We start from the raw sequence: 27,914 nt of genomic DNA, 5'->3' as shown, positions 1-27,914 counted from the left end.
ACACCGGCCCTCCAGGACTGAGTTTGGACATTCCTGTCCTACACCGATCTGTCTGCTGCTTCAGCCCAAACAAACCTTTACACAGACTGTAACAGCATTCATTCACTGTTAACGGCTTTGATATAAAAGAGGAGATGTCAGAAAGTGAGTCAACTTTGACACAAATCTCTATTAATAGCTAATATTTAATTAGTAAATGTCACACACTTGGTTTTTTGAGGGTGCACTGCTGGGAGGGTTGAGTCATGTGACACAGCAGCCACAATAGTGCTGTACAACTGATGTAGGCCTATTTCCTTTTCTTTCTTTTTTTTCCCCAAAATAATCCCAAACTTGTAAACTATATCATGAAATATCTTGATTCTCGAATATGTGCAAGTGAATGCATTCTACACATTGTAGATCATGTTAGTTAATCTATAATGGGCGATGTGTAATCTAATGACAGAGCATAAAACCAGCGCGTGCCATGTCAAAATATTTGAATACGACTGACTTTGTATTTAATGTGTATTTAATAGCCTATAATCAATGAAGCCGTGTACACTGAAATTAATCTCTTTCTTTGTACGCACATCTGCACTCTGATGTTTACAAGAGAACAAACGATGAGAGCAGAATTCAGTCAGAGCACTGATCAAACCAGCGTTTCAGCGATGACTCATCTGAACGCTTCTGATTGGACATTGCATTCAGAATCTCAACAGAAATGTCTGTGATTGGTTTAATGTGCAACGCTCGCAGATTTGAATTTAGCAGATGATGAGCCGCACTGAATGTTTTAATCAAATGTAAAATATTATTAGTCTATTTTTTGTATCTTGGAAGCTGCATTGAAAATTTACTAGGGGACACGTGATGCCTCTGCAACGTTCATGTGTACGTTTATATAGTATGTATTATATTTATATTATATTTAGTTTATATAGTATGCACAAATTCAGGATCAAAGTCTGAGCTGACAGAAAAAAGTAGATGATCAGCATCATGGTATGAACGAAGCCTGATTGGTTTGCTTTTGTCAGCTCGAAACCAATCCTGTAACCCAGAGTTAGTTCAGCTAGCTTCATGGTACAGGTCCCAGGACTGATTCAAATAGCATTGTGTTTAATAGCTCAAAATAGCTTGCAACACAGAATGAAATAAAAGGCATCAGTAAACAATTACAGCACTTTCTCTATGCATGCTTCCTTCACTCCATGTGTTCAACTGGCCTTGAAAACATACAGTGTCAGAGACAAGTAAATCATTATCTTGGCCACAATCTTCCACAGAAGCTTAACTTGGGACTAAATTTGTAAAAAGTACATTTTTTTAAGATAAAATGTTAAGATACATTGAATGGGAATGAGTGCAACTAAGGATGAGGACAACAAAAACATTAAAAGAGTCCCTTCTTGTAAACTTCCCAGAACTTTAACAAGTGTTCATCACAACAGCATACCAGCTTCCCTCCCTTAGCACCAAAAAAGAAAAAAAAAAACAATTTGCATCAGCCAAATGGTTTTGAATAGATCATATAAGGTGCTACAAAAGAGTTTAAGTTGAGCTATTTTCAAGTGAGTAACATCCATCACAGTTTAGTTCCTGGTATGGAAAGATGTTCATAATGCTTGTGGCAGAATCTCTTGTATTATAGAGGTTGTCTATGTACCATGAACCCTACTGCAGAAGTTATGATTTAAAGGCAAATTCAATAAAAAAATATATATATATATAATGACAATGTGTACAAACATAACTGAAGTATTCAAGGTTACATGTCTGACTAAATCGCTATTTCTGTAAAACTCATCCAGAAACCATTTTCCGAAAATATTAGTAAACAAGGCTGTAATTCCAACTGCTTGATTAAATCATGTCTAGAATTAGAATTTTTAGTCTTAACACTGCCTTTCCAGTTTAAATGTGTTAGTTTGTCAAGTAATGCTGAACTCGCAAGCTTATGTTTTCCAGATCAGATCAGATCAGATCACACGTCATCTCACTCCAGAGCAGAGGACTCTTTCAGGAAACTGATGTGGAAATCTCGCACTTTGTCAAGAAGTACCTTCAACTTCTCTATGGATGGCAGGATTGTCATTCTGAAACAAAGACAAACAGACCAAACTTTAAAACAAAAACAAGTAAATAAAATAATAAAACACAATATCAAAAAGCAATATCATCACACAATAATTTAAATGGTAATGGAAGTGAATAAGGCTACGTTCACACTGCAGGCTGAAACGACCCAATTCCGATTTTTTTGCCCCTATGCGACCTGTATCTGATCTTTTCATGACAGTCTGAACGACGCAGATCCGATCTTTTCAAATGCGACCCAGGCCACTTGGGTATGTGGTCCTAAATCCGATACGTATCCGATCTTTTGAAATGCAACCTCCGTCTGAACGGCAAGGTCACATGTATCCGACCCGTACGTCATTGATACGCTACAAACGTCATAATTCTGCGTTGAAGTAGGCGGGAATGAGAAGATAAACAACAACCATGGCGGACGATGCTGCTTAAATAACTTTAATATTGCTAAACGAGCTCCGCTGTTGACTACACTGTTGTTATGACATCCATGTTTAGCTACTTCCGCTAACAACGAGTGACGTTGTTGGCCGTTGAGTACTCTTCTGCGCATGCGGATCACTTCTGGGTCATTTCACGTTCACAAAGGAGATCACAAACGGTCGCATTTAATTGGAAATGTGAACGGCCTTGCAAAAAAATCTAATTTTTTCAAAAAATCGGAATTGAGCATTAAGCCCTGCAGTGTGAACGTAGCCTAATTCTCACTTTTCTGAGCCATTTCATTAATCTGGTTTAAAAACACCACGGAAGGTGACGAGCACGTTCAACGCAACTTTTCTGTGGTGTCATAAAAATCATTCACAACATTTTCAGAAAAGAAAAAAAAAGTGCCAAAGACAAAATATGGCAGATTTCAAATCATGTTCTTCCAGGCAGTCATGGGTTGAAACAAATTCACCTGATATATAAATAAAATATTTGAATTTGTTTGATCAAAAACTTTACCTGAAATGATATGTTCCATCTTTCTGCCCAAAGCCACTACCAGGAACAACACAGATTCCTGTCTCCTCCAGCAATCTCAGACAGTAAAACATGTCCGGCTGCATTCCTAGAGCCTGCCGAACCAAATCACAGACACACAACCTCAGTGACAGCTCACACTTTGCATTTCTAACTTTTGCCTTTTCTTTTTTTCCGAGTTACGAAACACAGCAATTTCATTCGAGTAGAAGAGCAGTTTCTCAAGTGGACACATCAAGCAAAAATGTACCATTATCTGTTGCAAACTACCATTCTGCAAGCATTCACTCAATTCTTGATGACCGTTTGAACTGTGCTGAACTAGTACTACTGGTTACATCCTTTTTAATCAGATAGCACTTAAATCAGTGGTGTTGAAAGGAAGTTTGCACAGTTTACTGTGAATAATGTAGCGTTCCATGAAACTAGTGGATCCCAATACAAAAAGCAAAAAAACACCACCAGAGAGCTCAAGTGTTGGTGAAGTAGGAGCACTTGCCTTGGCTTCCTCCACTGCCTTAGGAGGAATAAAGATTCGTGGGAAGGCATACATGGCCCCCTGGACGGGATTACACTTGATTCCTGGAACTGAATTCAGGTACTGCTCAGTTAGTTTAGCTTTGTCTGCTAAAGCACCCAGCACTGAGGATTTCTCCTGAAAGAGATCAAACAAACACAATCATCCCCCGTCAAACCCAAACATACAAATTCTTCAGGGATATTTAAGTAATAACAGGTTACAGATGCGTAACATTTAGAGTTGGAGAGTTACTGTCAGTGTTTTCACCAGACACACTAACCTGGTGGAACTGTTTGTACGAGTGCTCGTCTGGATGTGGAGGGTTGACAATCACATCCATTGCAGCCTGGCCAGCCAAGGGGGGACACAGACGCACTGATAAAAGCTTGACCAGCTGGGCCTTGACCACAGGATCCATGTTGATCACCTCCATATATCCCCCCCTGAAGCCACATCTGTGGATCGACATCACCGTGAGTTCTCAGACTTGCTGGACAAGTTTGCCAAATTCATTAGAGGTTTTGTCAGAAAAACACTCAATTCTAGTCAGGCCACATTCCACATAAAATATCAGAGGAATATTTTGGTCTTTTGAACAACTAGACAAACTGGGTTTTATCAATTATTAATGCAACAATGCCTTAGCCCAGCACACTGAGCTGCCATTAAAACGTCCTGACAAATGCCAACTTCGGATATTTCTACATCACATCTATTTAAAATCACAAATTATAAAGCCAGATGATGTCTAAATGTGTTTCAGGATACTGTGGTTGTCATGTGGAGGGTCCCTGAAAGCTGGTCTCATGGAGGCCGTCTCAAATGAAGACGCATGCTTTCCCTGCAGTGGTTCAGGACAGGAATACTCACTCTCCCGTGTAGCCTTTGGAAGTGGAATGGAAGGAGGCGAGCTCCACGCTGTTGAAGTACTCGGGACCCATCTCATATAGCACCTTCTTGAAGGAGTGGAACTGACAGTCAGGAGTGTACACATTGTCCTGATACACCTGCCAGCAACAGAGCAAACCAACACTGGGTCCATAATAGTCGTATGGGAGTCAAATGTGTTCAATAAGAACAAGATTCAGGCAACTGAGGCACACATACTTCTGAATAGTTTCAAGCTTAAATACACACTAACGTTGAAAAGTTAGTAGTTGCTACAATTTTTGTTTGATGATCTTCAAAGAAGTCTCTTATGCTCATCAAGGCTGCATTTATTTGATGAAAAATACTATAAAAACAGTAAAACTGTAATTGTATTAAAATTTAAAATGTAAAAATATACATTTTTAAATATAAAAAATCTTACATATAATAAAACAAAATATAATATTTTAAAATGAAAAGCATTCCTGTAGCTCACTCAGTTAGATTATGATACTAACAACGTCAAGGTTTTGGGCTTCATTGCCAGGGAATGCATGAACTGATAAAGGAAAATGCCTTAAATGCAATGCAAGTCACTTTGGATTAAACCGTCTGCAAAATGCATGAATGTAAATCTAAAATGCAATTTATTCCTTAATTTATTCATAGTCTTAAACAAATCATTCTAATATGCTGATTTAATGCTGAGGAAACATTTCTTACTATTATTATTGTTGTTCAATATTTTTCTGGAAACCGTGATACTTTTTTTTTGTTTTTTAGATCTTTGATGAAAAATAGTTTTAAAATGAAATTTATTTGAAATAGAAACTTGTTATAACATTACAAAATGTCTTTGTAGTCACCCTGGTCAATTTAATGCATCATTGCTTATTAAAAGTAAAAAATAATAATAATAAAATAAAGTTTAAAAGCTAGCTCAACTATTTTTTTATTCAAATGGTAAATGCAAAAAGAGCACATATTGAGATTACCTCATCTGACATAACAAAGAGATTTTCTTCATAAGCAAAGTGTAGGACTTCTTCAATGCAATTTTTACTCTGGACCTGACCTGTAAAGAGTAAATGGGGATGAAGGGACAGAGAGGACAGAATTAAAAGAGATAGTTCACCTAAACATAATATATATTGCATCAACATGTTAGCGCAGTGCATCTTAACATGCCGTATTTAATACAGTGATTCTCACATACATATTTTTATAGTCTCTCTCTTCCATCAATGCAGATCAAAAATAGATGACTCATTCTGCAATCCAGATTTCATCTCACCACCTGAAGTGTCCAGCCCCCCAAAAAACCTTGCATCAGCATCACAACACACATCATCACTCCAGAAACGGGACAGCACAAGCTCGGGCAGACCACGAAACATATCGGACCAATTTGAATTCTACACAAAATAATCTATATTTTAAAATATTTTACATTCCATATGCAACATTCAGTAAAGTATTGATTAAACTAGTTTCCATTCATCAACACAAAGCAATCAGCTTCAGAAGACCTGGAATATTGCCTAGAAATCCTATGGAAGTTATTTTAGATTTCATCAGCATCTGTCCCCACACACGAGGGATCATGACTGGAAAAAAGAACATGAGGGAATAAAGGGGACATGCTCTTCTTACCAGGACACCTGCTATTGGATCCAAACAAACTCGAGGACAAGAATAAGCTTCATAATATACCTACCAGTAGGGTTGCCAGGGTTAATGATGCAAATGACTCTTGGCTGACAGTGCAGCTTGGCATCCTGATAAGCTCTGTAAAGTTCGTTGATGTCCAGGGCCCAGCAGTTGTCCTCATCTAAGTAGTAGTTGACCTGTACCGCATCCATCTCAGAGATTGCAGCAGAGTAAAGCGGGTATTGAGGGATGGGGATCATTACACCGGTTCGAGAAGAATCTTTTCCAGACACCAGCAGCCGTAGAATAGTCTTGAAAACAAAGTTTGGTTTTGTTAGAAGAAGAAGAATAAAGTTTTTATTCACATACACATACATATATTCATATGCACTTGAGATAAAACAAAAAACAACAAAGAAATAATCATGCATGTGAACTGGTCCCCAAAGATGCTATCTAAAGCTTATACTAGGGGGCCATGACAAACCAGGAAAAAAGAAAAATGAAAAATGAACAAAATGTGTGGCCTACATATAATACATTTCATACATCACATTCATACAACAAAAAGTAGGAGAGATCCCATTTAACAGATACAATTTTGTTTAACAGTTTACCTTAAGGTTGAAAAATGTATACTGACATACATACAGAGTGAGAAATAGTACGTACATCAGGAAGATGTATACAAGCTTAGTAATTGTTTCTTGAGGTTTTGTTTAAAAGAAAAAATAGAGCTTGAGTTTTTCAAATTTTCATCCAGCTCGTTCCAGATCCGCGGTTCCCGGCACAAGCTCACATAGACTGTTATTCAAACCAAAGACCAACTGATACATAGTACATGCATTGTGAAATATATTATATTCAGTAAGTCTTAAAAGACCGTACCTAGAGAAAATAGAACGAGTTGGAGCATTGAAATCAGACCATGATATGGCACGAATGATTTTGTTTTTGTAGAATTTCTAATTTTTTTATGTGAGTGGGATAAGTATTGTATTGATAAAGTATTGATAATATTGCAGTAATTTAAATGGGGTTCAAAGAGGGTTTTGTAAAGAGTAAGTAGTATTGCGTGGGGAAGCAGGTGTCTAAGCTTAAAGAACAGACCAACATATTTTGATAGCTTTTTGATAAGGTATTCAATATGGTGTTTAAAGTTTAGGTGATCATCTATAAAGACACCCAAGAATTTAGTCGTCTTCACTCTCTTTAGTTCCTCTCCCTTTATTTTGATCTGGAAATTTGAATCCTCGAAATTAGGTTGTTTTTTATTTGGACAGAATATTATGTAGTTGGTTTTACTGGTGTTTATGGATAGTTTATTTACTTTGAACCAGTTATCCACATTCTGAAGCTCTTTGTTGAGTAATTGTTGAAGTTCAAATTCATTTTTGTGTGATAGGAACAAGTTAGTGTCATCTGCAAAGATTACTTTATGGAGGGTCTTTGAGGAATTTTCCAAGTCATTAATGTAAATAATAAAGAGGAGAGGACCTAATATGGATCCTTGTGGAACACCATATTTAATGTGTTTGTTTTCTGATGTCTGTTCGTGAATAGTTACATATTGTTGCCTCAGGTGTAAGTAGCTCTTGAACCAACTCAGTGGTTGCCTCTGATTCCATAATGGTGCAATTTGTACAGTAGTATGGTGAGGTCGATGGTATCAAAGGCCTTTGAAAGGTCTAAGAATACAAGGATACCATATTATTCCCCCTTTTCAATGGCATCATTGATCTTTTCAGTAAGATCAAGGATCACCATACAGGTGGTGTGTTTTTTTTCTAAAGCCATACTGGGATGGGTTGAGTATGTTCAGTGTATTAAGATAATAAATAAGTTTATTATAAACCACTCTTTCCAATATTTTGGAAAGAGTTGGTAAGATGGATATGGGACGATAATTTGTTATGTCATTTTTATCACCAGATTTGAAAATCTGATTTATTTTTGCAATTTTTGTCATTTTGAGAACAGTTCCTGTGAGCAGTGAGAGATTAATACAGTGTGTAAGTGGTTCAATTATTTCTCTGGCAATACTTTTTAATATTTTACTGCTAATTTCATCTTCTCCAGCAGAATTTGAGCTCTTCAGAGCCATTATGCAGTTTTGCAGTTATTATGCAGAACTGCAGTATTATGCAGTTCAGTGGCTTCTGTAGGCTTTAGGAAGAAGGAGTTTGGATAGTTGCCTGCCATATATTGTTTGTAAGAGACACTGTGTGGTTGAGTTATGTTTTTTGAGAGATTAGCCCCTATTGATACAAAGTAATTATTAAATTCATTTGCAAGATCAGTATTATTTATTGTGTCTGGGAGCACAGTGTCTTAATGGCCCCTATTCAAAACATTATTCAGCACTTTCCATGATTTCTTGGAGTCTCCCTGCAAGGTTTTTATAAGTTAGCACTGCAGGTCAACTCTCTGACTGATTGTAAAGACACAATGACTTACCATAATGCCATCACTAGCCCCAGTGGTGAGGTAAATGTTTTCCCAGTCTGAAGGAACTCCTTCATCTCTTTGCTCTATGTACGCAGCGATGTCTTTGCGGATGCACTCCACGCCGGGGCTTGCACTATACGACCCTGTGACAAAATCACAGGCGTTAGCACTCATAAAGCACTTACTGCAGCAAAACACTGAATGGACCCGAGTGTTGTGATACAGGTCTATTGTTCCCAAGCTTCCTGAGAACTGCATGATCTGCAATAACAAGAGATCATGGATCGTTTCCAATCGCTACACTGTCAACTGAGTTTTACATTTTGATTTATAATATGGTCTTAACCAGTTTCAAAGACACATCCTCAGAGGAACAAATGCACACACCGAGACTGTGTCCTCCGCAGCCCTGCAGGATACGCCGTGCTCTCCATTTCGCATCCTCTGGGAAACTAGGGCTGTCCATCAGCTCAGGGAATGTACAGAGAGCCACCACCTGCACAAATGAACACACACAGATTAAACACACTCTTATATGTCTGTAGTCAGTGAGAGCAATTTAAAAGATTTTAGAGCAAATACAGTCCAACAGTCTCGATGCACATGTATTTCCACTAAAATCTAAATGCTAAAAGTCCATTTGCAATGAATAATATAATTATTCACAATTTTTTTTTTTTTTGCACTTTGTGTAATATTGTTTTATGTTTTATTTTATGTTAATTATGATTGTTTTTAAATGTACTATATAGATAAAATTGAACTTGAACTTGAACAACAATAAACTGCTATTTATTCTGGCAATATTTCTACATGTATTGTAACTTTTAAGCATAATGTTCCATTGATCATTCACTCATTTTGCACACTGAAGGGGAGAAAAATGTAATTTGAACAAGAACTTTTTTTCCAAATATAACAGTCTGGACCGGATGGCTGGTGAAGTCCAGTCCCTCCCAAAGTTTCCAAGCCATAACCCATACAGGTAAAAGACAGCTTTCTTTTTACTCTATTTTCCTTAATGTTGCCATGAGCTCAATAATTATATGACCACACTGACCAGTAACTATGGCATGCAAAGCTGCATTCTGTTGGCTCTCAAGAAAACATATTTCACAAGCTCTCTCAGGCCATCACATAAGCTTTTGTTCAGTTCATAATGAAAGGCTGGATCAACTCTGAATAAACTAGGCCAATCATAAAAGACGGTGGAAAATGAAAAAAAAATGGGAAACAATGTGCTTCATTTAAAGTTGCAATAATACTGAAGTACTGTATTTTCGAATTGTTCACAATCAGGTCTATGACATTCATTTGGAAAATCAATCAAGTTAATCTTCATTTTTATGCCAAATTTTAATGCTATAATAACTTAATTCAAAACAAAGACAGTTGACTATGATAAAAGAATAAGTAGTGCATTTTTGGTTACCTGTCTGAGAAAGGTGATTGGCTGTTGTCCCATGGCATGTGCATCACCGATGTTGGCTTTGATGACTTCAGAGAAGGGTTTTGTACCACCCTATAAGAAAATAAAAGAGGAGTCCATTATGTGAACAACTCCACAAGTCTTCCCCAGAATCCACATTGCAAAGGATTCAAATAGACCTGTCCTCGCATGCATCAGACAGCTGCAGAAAAAAAAGATCATGTCTACCACTGTTGCAGTGAAAGCAGATGTTTGTCTGGACATGCATAGTTAGGTTTAGTCATAAAAACTAAATATGTTAAATTATATCCGTATAAAACTAATGTTGTGAAATATGTTGTAGAACATTTTGTCTTTTAAATCAGGGTAAGTTTCATGACCAACTACAGACATTAATCACTTTTGATGCTGTTGTTGTTGTTGTTTTTTTTATCATTGTAGTCCTCAAACCGCTTTGTGAACATTCTGTATCATCTAGTCACATGCTCAGGGCATGGCTAAGGGCAACACAAAGTTGAACAGTCAATTAAGGTCACATTATGAGATGAGGAGACCATCAGGGTCTGAGGGGGATCATGCCCTTGTCAAAGGTCTAGAAGGCATCGGTTCATGGGCTATAAATAAAGCTCCGTTCCTAGGTGCTCATCTGTCATTGCTGAGCATCCATGCTCAAACATACTTCTATGTCACGGCAAAGAGAGTTAGATAACATTACTGCTGAATGGTCAGCTTCACAGGAATCAGACACTTTGCTGCACTGATAATGGCACTGCAAGGAAGTCAGAAAGTGGACTGAACACGGTTTTATTCAAAGCAACTCTCACGGACATAACAAGAAATGAAAGGGAAAAAATAAAGATGCGTCACTAAAAGGCATGCAGGGCAGATCGCCTGACATGTTACTTCCAACCACCAAGCACTTTTTGGCATGAAAAGCAGTATATCCCTAAGGGAACATCCTCACATCCATTCAGTAACTAGTGGAGAATTCATGTTACAGCAAGTTTGAATAGTTCTTATTTTAGTTATTCAAGTACTTATTTTTCATCCTATTTTTTTTTTTACAATGTTTAATTTAAAAAAAGAAAAAAGCTTTAATCCATTGGTCTCCATTGGAGCGAAGATCTGCAGAGCTGTGGCCCTCCAGGAGTTGAGTTTGAGACCACTGCTTTAATCCATTCAATCCCACCAGCAACATTTGTGACCAAAACCTATTTGAAGTATGAACTATACATTTTACATAGTGCTGTCAACTATAAATTAAAGTTATTAAAGTTATTAAGTTAAAGTTATAAATTAAAGTTAAAGGATTTCATGTAAGTTTTCTACATAACTGGTGTGAATGACCAGTTTAACCATTTGAACTATTGTTACGTGTCAAAAATCCAGAAATTGAAGCATATTAAAAATAATATTAATTCTACAAACGTATTTGGTAGATATAATACTTATAGGCTTTATTATGAATGCGTTATTAAAACTACTCTGCCTCACATCAATCATAACTAAACAAATAAGTAGTCGGATGTGCGAACAAAAAATAATAATAATAAAATTCCCATGCTGACTCAAATTTTAAAAAAAGAAAAAAATATAAAATGTTCAACTTTATTGACTGCAACTTTTTATTATGTCTGCCTAAGCGATTATGACTATTCTAGCACTGGTTACAACTGTGAACAGGAATAAAACATATGGTCATATTTGTATTTTGTTTTTAAGAAAAACCCGTGTTTATTTTAGTGGGGTGTCCAAAAGCAAACATTTACGAACATGTAATTTCGCTGTGGGATGCTGCATTGAAACAACAATCTATGAAAGATCTTCTCACCTCCTCCAGGTATCTCTCGATCTCACCGGCTTTGATGACGATGGGTCCTCTCACAGCGTACTCCACAGCCTTCACCTGCGGGTTCAGAGTGTCCATAGTGAGGGTCCTCTCCCGCATCTTTCCGTCGAGGCGCCCAGCAGCCGCTTTAGCCTCGGCTGTGAGGAAGCGCATCTGGCCGTGCTTCTCCACGGACGGACCTTGAGACTTGTGTCGTACCCCAGCAAGAGATGTCAGTGTTAATAAAGGGGTACACTGATCCAGAGCACCGGCGATCAATGATCGAGCTGCCAGTGACTGCAGGCGATACATATCGGCACAATGAGGAAGTCGAGCCTGTCTGGTGAACCTGTCGAAAGCCAGGAACAAGGATGCAATGCTGTAGAGACGCAACTGTAAAAAAAAAAAAAAAAAAAAAAAAACTGTTCTTCTAACCGCGAGTTAAAGCAGTTAATAAAATTAACAAATACAGAGCTAAATAACTTTAGACAATGTTTCTTCTATACGAGGCAGGACCGCATTATCAAATGCTTCACCGTCCCACGCTCATCAGAGGATCGTCTCATCATCGCCTAGTATCATCCCCCCGCCAATCTTCATGCTTTCATTCAGCGCGCTCATGTTTCTGTTCGTCATGGGGGTTGTAGTTCTCATGCTGCTGCTTGATCCACCCTCACCATTCACTGCGCTTAGAATTAAACTACAAACCCCAGCGCTCTGTGTGTGTGTGTGTGTGTGTGTGTGTGTGTGTGTGTGTGTGTGTGTGTGTGCGTGTGTGTGTGTGTGTGTGTGTGTGTGTGTGTGTGTGTGTGTGTGTGTGTGCTTGTTGGGTGGAAAGTTTCCCGCTGTCATAGCCGGCAAAAATTTCATCAGTCTCAAATTAAAAGCTTAAACTCTGCCGTTGCAAATTAGATGTGACGTGTCTGGGCTTTTTTACATTTTCTTCTGTTTTTAAATATTCTTTAAACGATTTTCTCAAACATTTGGGTAGAGATAGCAGATTAAAACTGAATAAAGCAATTTTGAACTTTGTTTGGCCCATATTACTTAATTATCTCCACCCTCAGAGTCATAAAACAGGAAATAAACTTGTTTGCGTCTTTTTGCATTTCATCACATTGAAGAGCATTTCATCACAATTCTTTTACTGTCTATGTTGAAGAGTGAGCAGATATCATCGTGACATATTACACAATACATCTGAACCGTTCTCTTGTGGTCAATCTTTCTTTAGGATAAAGGGAACAAGAACCTGTCATTTAATTCTACTCGATTTTCATATTAAATCATAAATCAGACATTTCATAAATCATTTATAATTCCAATCGAATTCATAAAACCACGCTGTTTCTTTTTTCAAGATAGTTCATTTTAGACGATAGTATTTGACTCATATACAAGCATATGGATTTTATTAGGAAAATATACACAAATCCAATTCAAAGGCTGGAGTAAGTGAAAATGTTTTTGTAGACCATAATTAGATGTAATCTGATTGAAATGGTGCCATCTGTTGGACGCAAGGCTGTATAATCCCGATTATATATAGCCTACATATTAATATTATTATTTAAAATGCCTACCTCTCACTGGTACCATACCATGTTTGTCATGTTGCTTTTTATTATTATTTATAATTTATTTAATCAAATATTTGGTAAAGGGTGTTTTCACTTATAACTTCTGACATGCCAATGTTTTATTATAACAAAAAGAAAGATTCCCAAACAACATTCTCTTTCAGTCCGATCAAAATCCACACTTTCTCAGGAAACGTCATTAACACCCTGTGTGTACCAGTAGAGGTTACAAGAGCAGCCTTGAGCCTTCAACCATGACTAGTTTAGCATATGAAGAGGACATGAGATTCCCACAGTGCAACCAACAACCATGAAGTCTGCAGAGCCACACATTATACTCTTTTAAGATTCCGCTTTCTGCGTTTAAGAGGAACTCAATAGTGGGCTTTAGTACTTCAAAGTTTAGTTATGTGAAAACGCTGCTTCCCTGCTGTATTTCAAAACACAAAAGCACTTTTTTATATTATAAACAAGACATAGCCTACTCCTGTTCCAGACCTTTCTATTTCAAGCACACTTTTTATACAGTGTTTTGATTGTATCCCATGTTGTGAGAGATATAAAGAGAAAAGTTGAGCAGTGGGTGGAGTTAAGTTTTGTCCTTAACAACAGAACAAGACGTTAACTGGGCTGGAGCATAAAAAAGCAGAGGATGTGTAAGAATGTGTTTCTATTCTAAGCCAATCACACAAAACCAAACCATCTGCTAAGCCCATCAACAGACCTATAATAGGCTAATTTAGCAGAAGATGTTGCCTGTCAGGAACATAAAGGGGGGGGGGGGGCAGCGTCGCAACCTCCATATCTATTTCACCTCCATCAGCACTTATTTTTCTTCACCCATGTGAATGAATGTCGTGGTGTAGTGCGCATGCTCCGTGAAATATCTGGCCAGCAGACATTTTTTATTATCGCCGTTTGCTCTCTCAGAGCTGCTTTTGTGACGCCCAGTCATCAACTTTAGAGTGTGTAGACAAAAAATTGGCCCAGTCTTACCATTGCTAGCTGTGGGTCACGTGAGCTGACAGCCAGGACCTATCACAGCTCTACAGTGCGCATGCGCAGTCTGTACAATGTGGTTGATGGTCCATCGGCTTGTGTGTGTGTCTGAGCCCCGGGAACCCGATCAGCTGCACTTCTCTGTGTGTGTGTTAGTGCAGCTGCACGGTTTACAGCTCGAGGGATATTATTGAAGCTCGTCGTTATAAATATGTCTACAAACAAAGTGAAGAAAGTGAAAAAGGCCACCAAATCATGCCCGGAGTGTGACCAACAGGTGAGGTGTTGTTTGATAATGAATGATACATATTTGTGGGGGGTTTTTTTCTGAAGTTTTGAATCGCCGGATTGTTCTGTTTAGTATAGCGTGTGTGTGCTTCAGTAAAGTTAATCTATTTATTATGTCTGTGTGAGTTACAAACAACGTTGCTACGTGATGTGAAACATGGATTACACATTTTCTCGATTCTGTTGAAGTGATATTATTGATATTATGTATCTCATCACGTAATAAGCCACCGAGTTTTGTTTTTATTTTACTTTGGCAATGTAAACGTGTACGGCTGTAAAGGGATATTGAAATTGAAACCTTGAAATTGCATAGGTTTCATGCAGTCTCTTTTTAAATATCAGTAAAAGGGTGATCTCTGCGATTACAGTGCTTTTAAATCTGCATGATCGTATCTAAAGGCTTCAGCATCTTCTAATAATGATCAAATGATACATTCATGCTAGTTTTGATGTATAAACGATAAATTATCATTGTTTGTTTTGCTATTGAACATTGCAGATGATTTGATAAGACTGTATTTTGTGTCACTGTATCATGTATCAGTTTAGCAGAAAACTATCAGGGTGTTGTTTCCTGTTTACTATAGAGTCAGTATAATTTTTACTCCTCTAAATGTGTGATATTGATTCCTCCAGTGCTGTGAAATATTTATTTCACATGAATTTCAGTGTGTAGTGAAGTTCACTGAGCTCTTCTGTCTCTTTCAGATTCCTGTGGCTTGTAAATCCTGTCATTGTGGCTACGTCTTCATAAGCCGAAAGCTTCTAAATGCCAAATTAAATGAGAGGTCTCCAGTAATGGGTAAATTGTGCAGCATTTATGTGTTTTATGCAAATGAAAACCCCATATATCCACTCCTATATTATGTTATGTCAAAGTAAGTGCTGTTAAATTATTTCTCAAGTGGCCTTTAACAAGATTCAAGGTGACTATTGATCTGGAAAGTGACTGCTGCTGAATCTATGTTTAAAATTATTACAGTTTCAGGTCTTGATTAGCAAACTTTTCTGTCCCACTGAAAATGAAAACACTTTCATTTCATCCCTTTAATGTCTACCCATATGAGTTCGCCATAATTCGCCCGTGTCTTCTGGCTTTACTCATGAGTCATGTTGATTGAAAAAAAAAAAAACGGTTGTTTTTGATATAGTATTGGTATGTGTTGGACTCTTTGGGCTAGTGAATCAAAAATGCAAGTTTCCATTCTGCAGGATGCGTTGAATACAGAGATGATGGGTGCAGTGATGGCTGTGTGCTTGAATGAGAAGTGCTTAGAGAGAAGGGGGAAGGGCAAACTAATGCCTTTCTGAAGAGCTTGTTCCTGCCGCCCCTCTCTCTCTGTCTCTCTCTCTGTCTCTGTCTCTGTCTCGCTCTCGCTCTCTTTCTCTCTCTCTCTACACCCTCTCACCAGTGTCTTATCTAGAGACTAGTCAGTATTTCAATTTACTAATTTTTATGATACATCAAGTCATTTATTAAATCTCCTGAAGATGAATTTAGACAAAATAAATTGGCAAAAGCTGAACTGGAAGTTTGTTGTATTTTTTTTTTTAAGTTATGTCACTAAATGACATCTGTAGAAAATGTTCAAAGTGTGTTATATAAGTGATGAGAGGCCAACTTGGGTAAATAAGTGACGACTTCACAGCTAGGGCATGTGAGCACATTTCAGTGTGCAGTTTTTTTCACAGCTAATTGGTGAACTTGTGGTTTCAAATGAATGTTTACTTGCATTCATTTGATTTTCTTCTATTCTGCGTGTGCGTCAAGTCTGAGAAGGAGGGGCCGGGTGAAAAAAAAAAACCCCTCCAATATTTAGAATTTGGACTGCAGTTCAACCACTTGGTGTCAATCCTACATACAGCACCTTTAAGCACTAAAGTCAGGTTTTAGGTCAGTAAGTATTGTATAACCTAGAAAACAACCCCTCACTGTGTGCATAATAAATGGTCATAGTCTAAAGCATGCTGAAGTTTTAAAGCAGCTGGTGTGTGTATTTTTTGGTGGCGCAGACAGTTTTTGATTGTCACATTGAGTTATGACTGGAATGCTCCGCACAAATCTTTTTTGATTGAATGTTTTACAGCGGTGTAATGTATACATTGATTTTCTCACTTCTCCACATTCTTACAATATATATATATTTTTTTGTACAAATAATAGTGATCTTTCTACAAGTTACGTAAGGAATGAATTTGTTAATATATGGAGGGTGTGAGATCCCATTTATGTTATATGAAGTGTGTAGCCTTAGATTCTTTTAAGAGAAAAACATCTCTATTTTAGCAGTAATATTCATTCAGGTCTTACCCTTCACTCTGCTAAAAATAATGTGCTCAATCTGAAACAGGACCGACTTATTTAGATTGCCCTGCCTGTCCTTGCTTTGTTTGCTTCTTGGAAAGAGAATTTTAATTCAGATAAAATATTAAATGAAAACCTAAATAAGACATTTACTTATGAAATGGTGTCAACATGAAACAAGACAAATGTGGCAAGAATATTTGATCTCATTTACAGCCAAGCTTTCCAGATATGTAACAATAATATTCCCACATGATGCAACCCCGTCTTCATGATTGTGTCATGGTTGTGAAGGAGTTACGCCGTGTTAATTAGCTGTAGAACAAACAGAGCTCCTGTTGTTAGTGCAGGTTATTCCCGAGTCGACGTGCAGACGGACAGCAGGCCTGGAAAGATCTTATCACAGCCGTTACAATCAAATGGCTGCCGTGGAAGTACTTGATTATATAAATATTTAACAATCTGGTGGGGACAGAATGTGTTGCCAATAGAGAATTGAGTTACACCAAGATTATTAAATCATTCAAGTGCTCGATTATTGTAAATATATGTGATAAAAGTAATTTTTGGAAAATTGGCATGGTGTACTTCGTCTAAAAATACTTAACCGCATGTTTCTATAATTTTTTTAAATTATTATTAATGTAACATTAATTAACTCATATTAATTGAGAGGCTACATAGAGTATATGTAAATTAATATGTCACACCAAAATAAACGAGTGAACGATGGAAAAAAATTGAACATATTTAATAAACAGTTATGTAATCAACATAATCAACATAAAATGCTGGGAAAAGACACACTGCCTAATATATACAATTAACTTTACACATTCATATACATTTAGAGCAAAAATATTTGATAATTCAAAAAAAAGAAAAAAATTTCTTTTTACGTTTGAGATCTTTGACAGATTATGTATACAACTGTTCAAATTCTTTGTCTATTTCTTTTTCTCTTTAAAAAGCTTTCAATTTATTATTATTATCCTGTGTAGTCACTCATATTACCATATTTTTCGGACTATAAGTCGCACCTGAGTATGAGTCGCATCAGTCCAAAAATACGTCATGATGAGGAAAAAAACATATATAAGTCGCACTGTACTATAAGTCGCATTTATTTAGAGCCAAGAACCAAGAGAAAACATTACCATCTCCAGCCGCGAGAGGGCGCTCTATGTTTTCAGTGTAGACTACAGGAGCACTGAGCAGCATATAGCGCCCTCTGGCAGCTGTAGACGGTAATGTTTTCTCTTGGTTCATTTCTCTCGGTTCATTTCAAATTAATTTTGATAAATAAGCTGCACCTGACTAAGTCGCAGGACCAGCCAAACTATGAAAAAAGTGTGACTTATAGTCCAGAAAATACGGTATCTCTCTTTTGAGTCAGTTACTAATGACGTTTACTCAAAGCCTGAAGAGTCCTATAAATAAACTCTCTCAGAGAGACGCAGGCCTACTTCCTTTAGGAACAAGCCTTTAATTCTCTTGAGTGTAGCTCTGCATATGCTCTGCTGTGCTTGTTACATCTTTGCTGATTTGCATGTGGACTCACAGACCCTCTTTTGTATCAACACCAAATACTGTATAATCTAACCTTTTGATTGTGTTTCAGACAATGTGGATGCAAAGAGAAGACGAACAGAAAGAATCAGAAAAGAGAAGATAAACTTAACCTCTACCAGTGATATGGAAAACAGGAGAGGACCCCGTTCCAGCAGTCAGTCAGATCCCATCCGCAGAGGAAGAGGCAGACCCAAAACTGTTGGGCTGAAGAAGCAGGAGGAAGAAAAAGGTAATGTGCTGCTCCCACGTGTCTGGGGGAAAATAATCATTATAGATTTATGGTCACTATAAACATTAACTTAAAGAAATATAGACATCCAGGGTTATTCATTTTTTTTTACTGTTCTTTTTTTTTCATTTGCATTTACAATAATGTCAGTTTAATTGTCTACAATAATAATAATAATACAGTTTTCTTGGAATATATGTTGGAATATGTTTTAGAATGGATATGCTCAGATAGGGACTAATATAAGTGAAACCAACAAATTTCTTTGAATAATAGAATATGGATATAAACAAATGTGTTCCGTTAAGCTGACAAAAAAAGGGTTGTTGCTTTGAAAAGTGCTTTTGTCGATGTTTGCTTGGTTATCTCAATGAAAGCATTCTGAGTGAGTGTGTTGTGAAGGGTTCTTGTGAGTAATGTTTGATTACAGGTTTCTCTCCTGTAAGACTATAGATGTGAGATTTATTCTTAATGCTTTATTTTTATAGTTTAAATGCCTGATGGGTCAAACAGTGAATGACCTAAAAACTGAAAGAGGAACATTTAAGAGCATTTCAAATGTCTTAGGCATTAAGAAATATTTGAGAGAAGTTGCTGTAATATCGGGCTAGGAAATGAAAGATTTTGACGTATGTTCTCACGTCTGAAGCATCTGGCCAAGAGGAGGTATGTATGAGATAATACTGTTCACATTTGATGGTGTTGATTGTGTCTTGGAGTCCAGATACTGTAAACTTAGCCAAGCCGCTACTTAGATCTACCTAGCACTACTACATTCAAACTGACCTTCACTCCCATCATGCACCTCTCTGATTTCACACTCCCCCGTAGAGATTTCTGTCTATTTACATTTGCCTTTAGGATCATCACCACTGATCCTACTGCATCTGTCTTCACTTATGGTCACGTCTAGCTGTAAACCAAATAGTGTCTCCTATTAAATAAAACACTCTGTTGAGCAACCCTAGTATGTTTTTAGATAAAGCTTTTTTTAAATTATTATTACAAGAGATGACCATATCTCCATGGACACAAAGAAATCTTCAGTATTCAGCAGCCATCAGGGTGGTATGTGTGTGCTTCATTGTACTGTTTTCAAGTGTACAGCTTTCATATTGTGGATTAATGATTTACGCACATGGTTCTTTCTTTACTCTCTGCTGAATAAATCATTGCCGGGTCATCATTTTTGTCTTTTCTTTCACAGAGAAACAAGAAAAGGAGGTAGACCTTTATGCCAACCTCTCAGATGAGAAGGCTTTTGTGTTCTCAGTGGCCTTGGCTGAGATTAACCGCAAAATTCTGGGCCAGAGACTCATCCTGTAGCAGGCGTTGGGAACGGTTGCAGCTAAAACTCAGGACTATTACTACGTGGCCGTCCCATCTGTCTGTTTAAAAGCGGGTTGTGAAACTCTGACCCGGAAAGACTTAAACCCCTGCCTGTGTGGCTGAAGCTCAGTGGTGCTCCCGTGAATCGGTGGCCGGTTTGTGTATGAGGAGAAATGAGTGACAAGTGTAGTAATGATAAGTGGTGTAGGATTCTATCTATTTTAATGGCAATTTTACGGAATGTTCTAAATGTTGCTACCAGTCGTTTCTTAAAATTTCAAGCTTTTTATTGGGGGACAGTGGGTTCACCAAAAGAGCAATTTATGTGCAAATTATGACTGGTGCCATTATTCAGACTTGGATCTACTCAAATATTTAGGTGCCAGTGAACCATATTTCATAATTAATCTAACGGGAGCTGAAGCCTAGGAAATGCCGGATTAATGGTTATTTATTATGCCTGAAACACTATAATTTAAGTGCGTTTTTTTTTTTTTTTTTTTTTTTTTTTTTTTTTTATTACCTTTTGGTATTGTTTTATGAATGGTAACAGCATACATGTGTAAAATTCATCTTGTATAAATATATATATATTAAATTGAATTGCATTTAAACTTGTGGTTTTATTTTTAGGGGAAGTTAATTGCTACCATTCCTTCTCATACGTCATCATCCCTTCTTTTAAGATGGATTTGGAGCAAGAAAAATGCCTATGGCGGCTCGTAGAGAGAGCTCATATTTCAGCTGTCTTCTAAAACTCTACTCAAAACTCACTCACTTTGTTTCAGTTCTTCACAGGCAGTATTTCACCACGAGCAAGGAACCAGACTCAAATGTGTTGAATAAAATGCATGCGGATTGTCCTGATATTAAATGAAAATGTAATATTTGGTATTTATATGACATTATCATTTACAAGGAGCCTAGACCATGTTGAATTTATTTATTTCCACCTCAGTTCAGATCGTGTTCACTTCCCTACGAGAGCCAGTCTTTTTTCCCAAAGCTTCATCCCCAAGCAACAGCTCACCTCAGAGAATCAGACTGCTGTGGTTTCCACAGAGATGACGGATCACCGGCTCTAGATTCTCTTTTAAATATGTCACTGACTTGACCCCAGTAACCTCTGAGATTCTTATAGGGCATGTTAATGAATAATTTATATTGTAAAGCATGCCAACTTAATAGTACACACTATGTCTCTTTGGTCATTTGATTGAGAAACCAAAACAAAGGGGCCAATTTTGGGAGTATTGTGGGAGTTTGAAAAAAAAAATAGAGCCTGAAAAAAACTGTACAATAAAATTTATGAATGATTAAACAATGAGGTGTGTAACAATAAAAGTGCCAAAACTGAGCGGAAACTCTGCAACTGTAAGGTGAGACATGTGAAGAGATAAACGCTGCATTTATCTTCATGTACATGACACAAGGGTTGTTGAGTTGCACCAGGCACCAGTTTCAGGAGAATAACCAGTGGGGATTTTTGCTTGTGGCAATGTTTTTCTGTGCGATTATTAAAAGGCTGAAACTGTTATCTGCTTTCATGGGTGACATGACGATGTAATGAGTCACTGGACGGTTGGTGTTTTTAGTCTGAATGGTTTTAAGGTGAATGGCAGATGGTGGTGGTGGTGACGAGGGCCGGATCTTGTTTGGCACTGGCTTGAAGCTCCCAGTGGACATCCTCAGTGCGGATCACAATCTCTGGCACTTTACCTGGAGGACAGGAATAAAACCAATTCATTAGGTTACATGAAATGTAGAAGTTGAATAATACCATCTCGTTTAAAGAAAATGAATATTTGTGACCCTGAACCACAAGTGTCAATTTTTCGAAATTGAGGTTTATAGATCAATAAATAAGCTTTCCATTGATGTATGGTTAATTATGATCGGATAATATTTGACCGAGATACAGCTATTTGAAAATCTGGAATCTGAGGGTGCAAAAAAATCGAAATACTGAGAAATTCACCTTTAAAGTTGTCCAAGTGAATTCTTAGCAATGCAAATTACTAATCAAAAATTAAGTTTGGATATTTTTATGGCAGGAAATTGACAAAATATATTCATGGAACATGATCTTTACTTAATATCCTAATGGTTTTTGCCATAAAAAAATTTAAATGTAGACGTTGAATCACACCATCTCGTTTAAAGAATATTTGTGCTAGAAATTTACAGATGAGACATTTCCTCACACCAAAGGAAATGAACTGGAGTACATATCTTCTGTTTGTTAGCATACATCATTTAAAATGTTATTGAGATGGCTCCCTCTTTCTGGAACCACATTTGGGTTGTTGATGGAAACTGAAGTGAATCGCGGGCTCTGGTTTCTTTCCTAAGGGTGTTGAATAAAACAGATCCCTGCATTTTTGTTTCTTTCATATCAGACAGCTCAGTGTCTGATTTCTGGCGTTCAATTGGCTTGGTTTTATTCTCAGTTAGACCCTAAGTGTCAGTCTCTTTATGAACCACTAGATGGCAGCCAAACCATAATCCTCTACTTTTACTAGTAAGTTTCATACAACAGCTACAGAAACAGTTCTCAATCAGATTGAGGAAAAAACTATTCTAAATGTTTTATGCCCAACATTTATTAACAGGAATAATGTAGGTCTAGTAACTGTTTTGAGTCACAAAATGGTGGATGTTACCAATTCCAATTAACAATGACATTTTACCATGTAACCAAAAATGTACAAAGTTAAACATAGTTCCTGCCAAAATCCAGTAGGTTTAATGCTCTAAAATCATCATGTCAACAAAAAAAAGAGAGACAGAAACAGTGTTGATCTCAGCCGAACAGCAGCGCTGACAAAACTCCTGCAGCTCAGTTGCTCCAGAGATCGAAAATGATGGAGACGTGTGCAGTAAAAGTGCAGAAAACAGTGTCTGTTTTGTGCACAGCTTGAACAAACTACAACAGCTTTTGCTGACAGTGGTTGGAACATTAGCAATATCGATGTATTATAATCTATATTAGTTACTATATTACTATATTAGTATTATAATCAATACTAATAATATGGCTTCAAGATGAAAGTATGAGCATAATATTATTTGTTGTACACTTGCCGTCCAGTGGCATTAAGATTTGTGCTCGGTTACAACCCAATTCAAACAATAAATACAATTTTGGCACTCTTTAAAGTGGCATAAGTGATCGCTTTAAGCCCTTCAGTTCAAGCGGCACGTAGTGAACCCATCATATAAATATAGGGGGAGCGGGGTGATTTGAGCCTGCAAGTAAATTGAGCCACTCCTTGTTTGTAGACAACCTTCAACAAAATTGGTAATATGACAACACATATTTGAAGACTGAAAGGATTAGTTCACCCAAAAATGAAAATGAGGGTGTGTCTTACTCACCCCTGAGGCATCCTAGGTGTATATGACTCAGAGTTATATTAAAAGTTTTCCTGGCTATTTTAAGCTCTATCATTGCAGTCAGCGGGTGTTACAGTCCTTCAGTCCCAAAGAAGGTAAATGAAAAGCGCCCATCCATAATAAAAACTCCCTCATCTAGGATGTGAGTAAAACGCATCGTACATTTTTGGAGGAAACTAACCCTTTAAGCATTTTACTCACCCTGCGATGGAGAGGGGACCATGGAATAATTGATAAATACATTTAAGTTTAAAAAAAATAATTTTTTTGCTGTGTGTTGTCAAAGTGATTTTTGTATGTTCAAGGACTCATGCTGTTTGTGTCTGAACAATAACTGACAATAACAATGGAGGGGTTAGTGCTTTAGGAGGTTATAGGCTTAGGGTAAACAAGATTAATGTTTAGACTTTTGCATATTTTAACCTGGAACTTGGATGTGGGAAATAATTACTTAATTAGCATTACTTAATTAGTTAATTTAGCAACATAGCGCAGATGCTACAGAACACAGTACTGAACACAGTTCTGTAAGACTGTGAGCACTACTGTGAAAATCACAGTTTCAGCATGACATCAATGAGAAAACGTATAATTTCAGAGATATTGCCAATAACAGTTGTTCATAAAATATGTATAACCTTAATAAATGGTCAAGATTATTTATTTTGCCAAATCTTGTCATTTTAATAAATATTACCTGAAATTGATCAAAAATAGTTGCTGCTCCAATTAAGCTCAGCGTGTTCTTTCAAAGCTCTTCCACAATAAAAGCATATATAAATACTTCATAAACAGACTTTAAATATAAACAGATGGTTGTCACTTTAAGTTCATCTTTATAAAATGATTAATAACTTATTTTCACAGCTTTAAGATGACAAAATCTAGACGTTATTATATATATTATATTATAATTCTATTCCAGCCTAGAGACAATATAAGTTGACATCAATTTAATAAGAGGCTTTATAATGAAGCTAGTTTCTGTGTTCATCCCAGGAATGAAATAATTTATTTTTTTGTTTTATTTTATTTTTGAATTTGTGTCACTTAGCTGAACGTGGACTAGTATAGATGCTGCAATTTGCTTAAAAGGGTCATATGATGCGATTTCAAATTTTCCTTTCTCTTCGGAGTGTTACAAGCTCTTGGTGAATAAAGACAACCTGTGCAGTTTCAAACACTAAAGTCTAAAAATCCAAAGAGATCTTCTTTATAAAAGTTGAGACTCGTCCACGTCCCCCACATATCTATGTCAGTATGTGGGAATATTTGCATAATGTTGCCCAGATGTTCACGCAAAGAAAGAAGGCGTACCTTTTATTCTCGTTGTAATATTGGTGTTGCCGCCGCCGCTATGTCGTATAGATGTCGTCATGCCTGGAGCTGATCCACACAACTAAAAAATAGGAAAGTATGCTTTTAGTTTACTTTTTATGTACTCCAGAAATATACTTAAAATGACATTTAAGTATACTTGACTTATACTAACAAAAATTCTAAATATATTTGAGCTATACTCCTAGAATCTGTGTTTTCATTGCTATATGGTAGAGGGCGCTAGTACACATCTTCTGTACAGAATTTCCAAAAAAAAACACAAGTGAAGAAGAAAAAGAAACAACAGATACTAACACATCTAATCTAACCCGATCTTCTGACATGAAACAGCATCAAAACTGTAAAGTTATGGAATAAAATGTTGACCAATGAAGAGTTAATAATTACAGTCAAGATTTGGGGTGTTGATCGACTCCATCTACTTTTTGATTATCATTCTGAAACCAATTCATAGTCTTTTTTCAGCTTTTTGTTCAAAATTTTATTTCTTTATTTTTTATTAAACTTAGGCTACCCACATTAAAGTGTTTTAAAAAAGAATGCATGAAGCTAGAATTTTTTTGTTTTTGGTTACATGCAGATACCCTGTTCTTTCTTTTGATGTTTTATATGTTCAGATATTCATACAACAAAATATATACAAATTAAAACCTAAATAGGGACATAGTAGTATACTTAACGTATGATATAAAGTTCAATTAAAGAAAACTTGAGTATACTTGCAGTATACTGAGACTATACTTCTCAGTATACTGCAATAGTATACTTCTAAGTGTACAAAATATTTAATTAGTAAACTATTAGTAAACAGTATATATATATATATATATATATATATATATATATATATATATATATATATATATATATATATATATATAAGTTCACTTTTAGTATAATTGCAGTACAAACTACAAACATAGGTAAACTAGTTATGTACTCAAAGTTTGCTACTGTTATACTTAAAGTATACTTAAAGTATACTTTTATATACCAGAAAGTGGGCCAATTTAGTCCCAAGGAGTATTGAAAACAGAAGTGTAAGAAGTGTAACATTGGCATTCGGCCAATCACAACGCTGGATAGCAGGATAGCATTAACACATTTCATTACACCAAAAACAAAATAATGTTCTTTTTAGCTGCATCATATGAACCCTTTAAATGATACTTCATTATGAATATGTAATACGGGTGGGAGAACAAATTTTCCGAGGCATCGCGATTCTCTCTTCAACGATTCTGAATCGATTCGACTCAGTTATTTTCAGAGCAGGACAACATCTGATATCGAACTATATCTGTGCATTAGTGTGAATGCAGTCTGTTAAAGCTGCCAGCGTCTATGATCTCATCAGTAGGCCTAATAATCAAACGACAATAATGCCGAGGAAAAAAAGAAGAATCCTTAACTATTGTCTGTAAACTTTATGACACGTAACACTTATTTTAATTGATTTAAAAAATAGCCTAATTTGCTCACATAATGATAATTATAATAATAATTACAAAGTTAATTTTGCACAAAATAATTTTGCTATAAAATTTATATGAAAATGTGCCGTTATATTGAAAACTGTGACGCATTGTGATATTGAGTTGATAATGATGATCGTAATTGAATTGAATTGTGAAACCAGTGAAGATTCACACCCCTATTTTTAATATGGAAGTAATGACATACAGAGATTCCAACTATAAACAAAAAGCATATAACTGCAATTTTATTTAAGAAGTTTAAAAGATGTATTTGCACAGCAGAAGAATTAATTGGGGAAAAAAATGTAGATCAAGAATCGTTTTGATTCTAGAACTAGAATCGGAATCAGATCGGATCGTGAAGTGCCTGAAGATTCTCACCCCTAATAGATGTACAGGATGTATGACAACATTATGATGCATCGTTAATTGTAATCGAATCGAGGGCCTCTGAATCGTAATCAAATTGAATTGTGAGATACCCATCGATTCCCACCCCTAATATATAACTGATCAAATTGAATGCCTTGTTGCTGGATTTTAGTGTTCCGTTTTTTTGTAATTGACTTTGTACGTTCAAATAAAACAGTTTCAGTTATTCTTTAAAAAGATTGTTTAAAATAAACAAGAATTTTTAATGAAACATGAGCTTAATGGAAACAGTTGTGCTTAAAGGGTACAAAAATGTATCCATTAAGCCCAGCCAGACTTTTTGCATTTAATGATGTCTTAATTGAAATGCTTTTGTCATTTAAAATAAAATATCTTTGTGTGAGAGATTTTATTTTAACATCACTTTTTGTACTGAAAACCAGTATGCTGAAACCAAAATGTCTCAACATAGATTTTGGTGAGCTTAATGGGTACTGTCAAACTCTCACAGGGAGCAATGGAATGAGGAGACGCAGGAGTAGCTCAAAACCAGATATGGGCATGGAAGGCACATGAGGAGCAAAAGACACACAACACAGGACAGAGTCCGACATAATCCTAACAGGTACGTTTACCCTATATGAGGCTACAATGTTAATATGGTGTTAGCTTTAAAAAAATGTCAAAGGTCCTGGGGTAAGTTGCTCAACCCTTCTTATGATTATAAAGTATTTTATATAATTTTACATTATATTTAATTAATGATTTTGATTTGTTGTTTTTTGTTTGTTTTTTTAACCTGATTTTTTTTCTGTAAACTTTAAGTAAGCCTTGTTTATGAAAATTGGCCACTGAAATTTTCATGAAATTTGATTTCCTTGCAGCATTTCTAAGTGGGATTTTTTTCTAAGGTCAGTAGCAGTCTGTTTTTTGTTTTGTTTTTTTTACTACACTCAATGGCCAACTAGAGACCTGTTTTTGTTTATTTTAATTTTTTACATTTCAATTTCGAAGACGAACTGATGGATTACTGCCACGTTAACTTATTTACATGACAGCTGAGGGGGTCCCATTATATGGACTCAAAGATATATTATTTTTCTTTATTATTCATCTAAAGTGAAAAAAGAGGTGGAATATCCCTTTAATTTGGTTCACCTCAAATAGCTCAAGAAACTTTCAGAATTTGACAATGGTAGTTAATACCACTTTTTTTAAAGTTCATTTCT

General features: G+C 36.3%; 2 protein-coding genes across 2 annotated transcripts; one reads left to right on the top strand and one right to left on the bottom strand.

Moving 5' to 3' along the window:
* Positions 1-1,087: 1,087 nt before the first annotated feature.
* LOC132107662 (alanine aminotransferase 2-like) lies at positions 1,088-12,397 on the bottom strand. The gene is made up of 11 exons (XM_059513781.1): positions 11,797-12,397; positions 9,969-10,058; positions 8,924-9,032; positions 8,546-8,679; positions 6,156-6,399; positions 5,434-5,513; positions 4,439-4,575; positions 3,849-4,023; positions 3,548-3,703; positions 3,031-3,143; positions 1,088-2,084 (listed from the first exon to the last, which is right to left on the bottom strand). Exons 1-11 carry the CDS (start codon positions 12,103-12,105, stop codon positions 1,985-1,987), a joined length of 1,647 nt encoding a protein of 548 aa, XP_059369764.1. The 5' UTR covers positions 12,106-12,397; the 3' UTR covers positions 1,088-1,984.
* Positions 12,398-14,362: 1,965 nt separating this feature from the next.
* Positions 14,363-20,607, top strand: LOC132107655 (UPF0547 protein C16orf87 homolog). Its single transcript, XM_059513773.1, has 4 exons — positions 14,363-14,649; positions 15,372-15,465; positions 18,590-18,769; positions 19,977-20,607. Exons 1-4 carry the CDS (start codon positions 14,584-14,586, stop codon positions 20,093-20,095), a joined length of 459 nt encoding a protein of 152 aa, XP_059369756.1. The 5' UTR covers positions 14,363-14,583; the 3' UTR covers positions 20,096-20,607.
* Positions 20,608-27,914: the final 7,307 nt, after the last annotated feature.

Source organism: Carassius carassius, chromosome 2 (genome assembly GCF_963082965.1).
Source record: "Carassius carassius chromosome 2, fCarCar2.1, whole genome shotgun sequence".
Classification (NCBI taxonomy): Eukaryota; Metazoa; Chordata; class Actinopteri; order Cypriniformes; family Cyprinidae; genus Carassius; species Carassius carassius.
The sequence above is the reverse complement of the archived record's forward strand: the minus strand, read 5'-3'. Positions and strand labels throughout refer to the sequence as shown.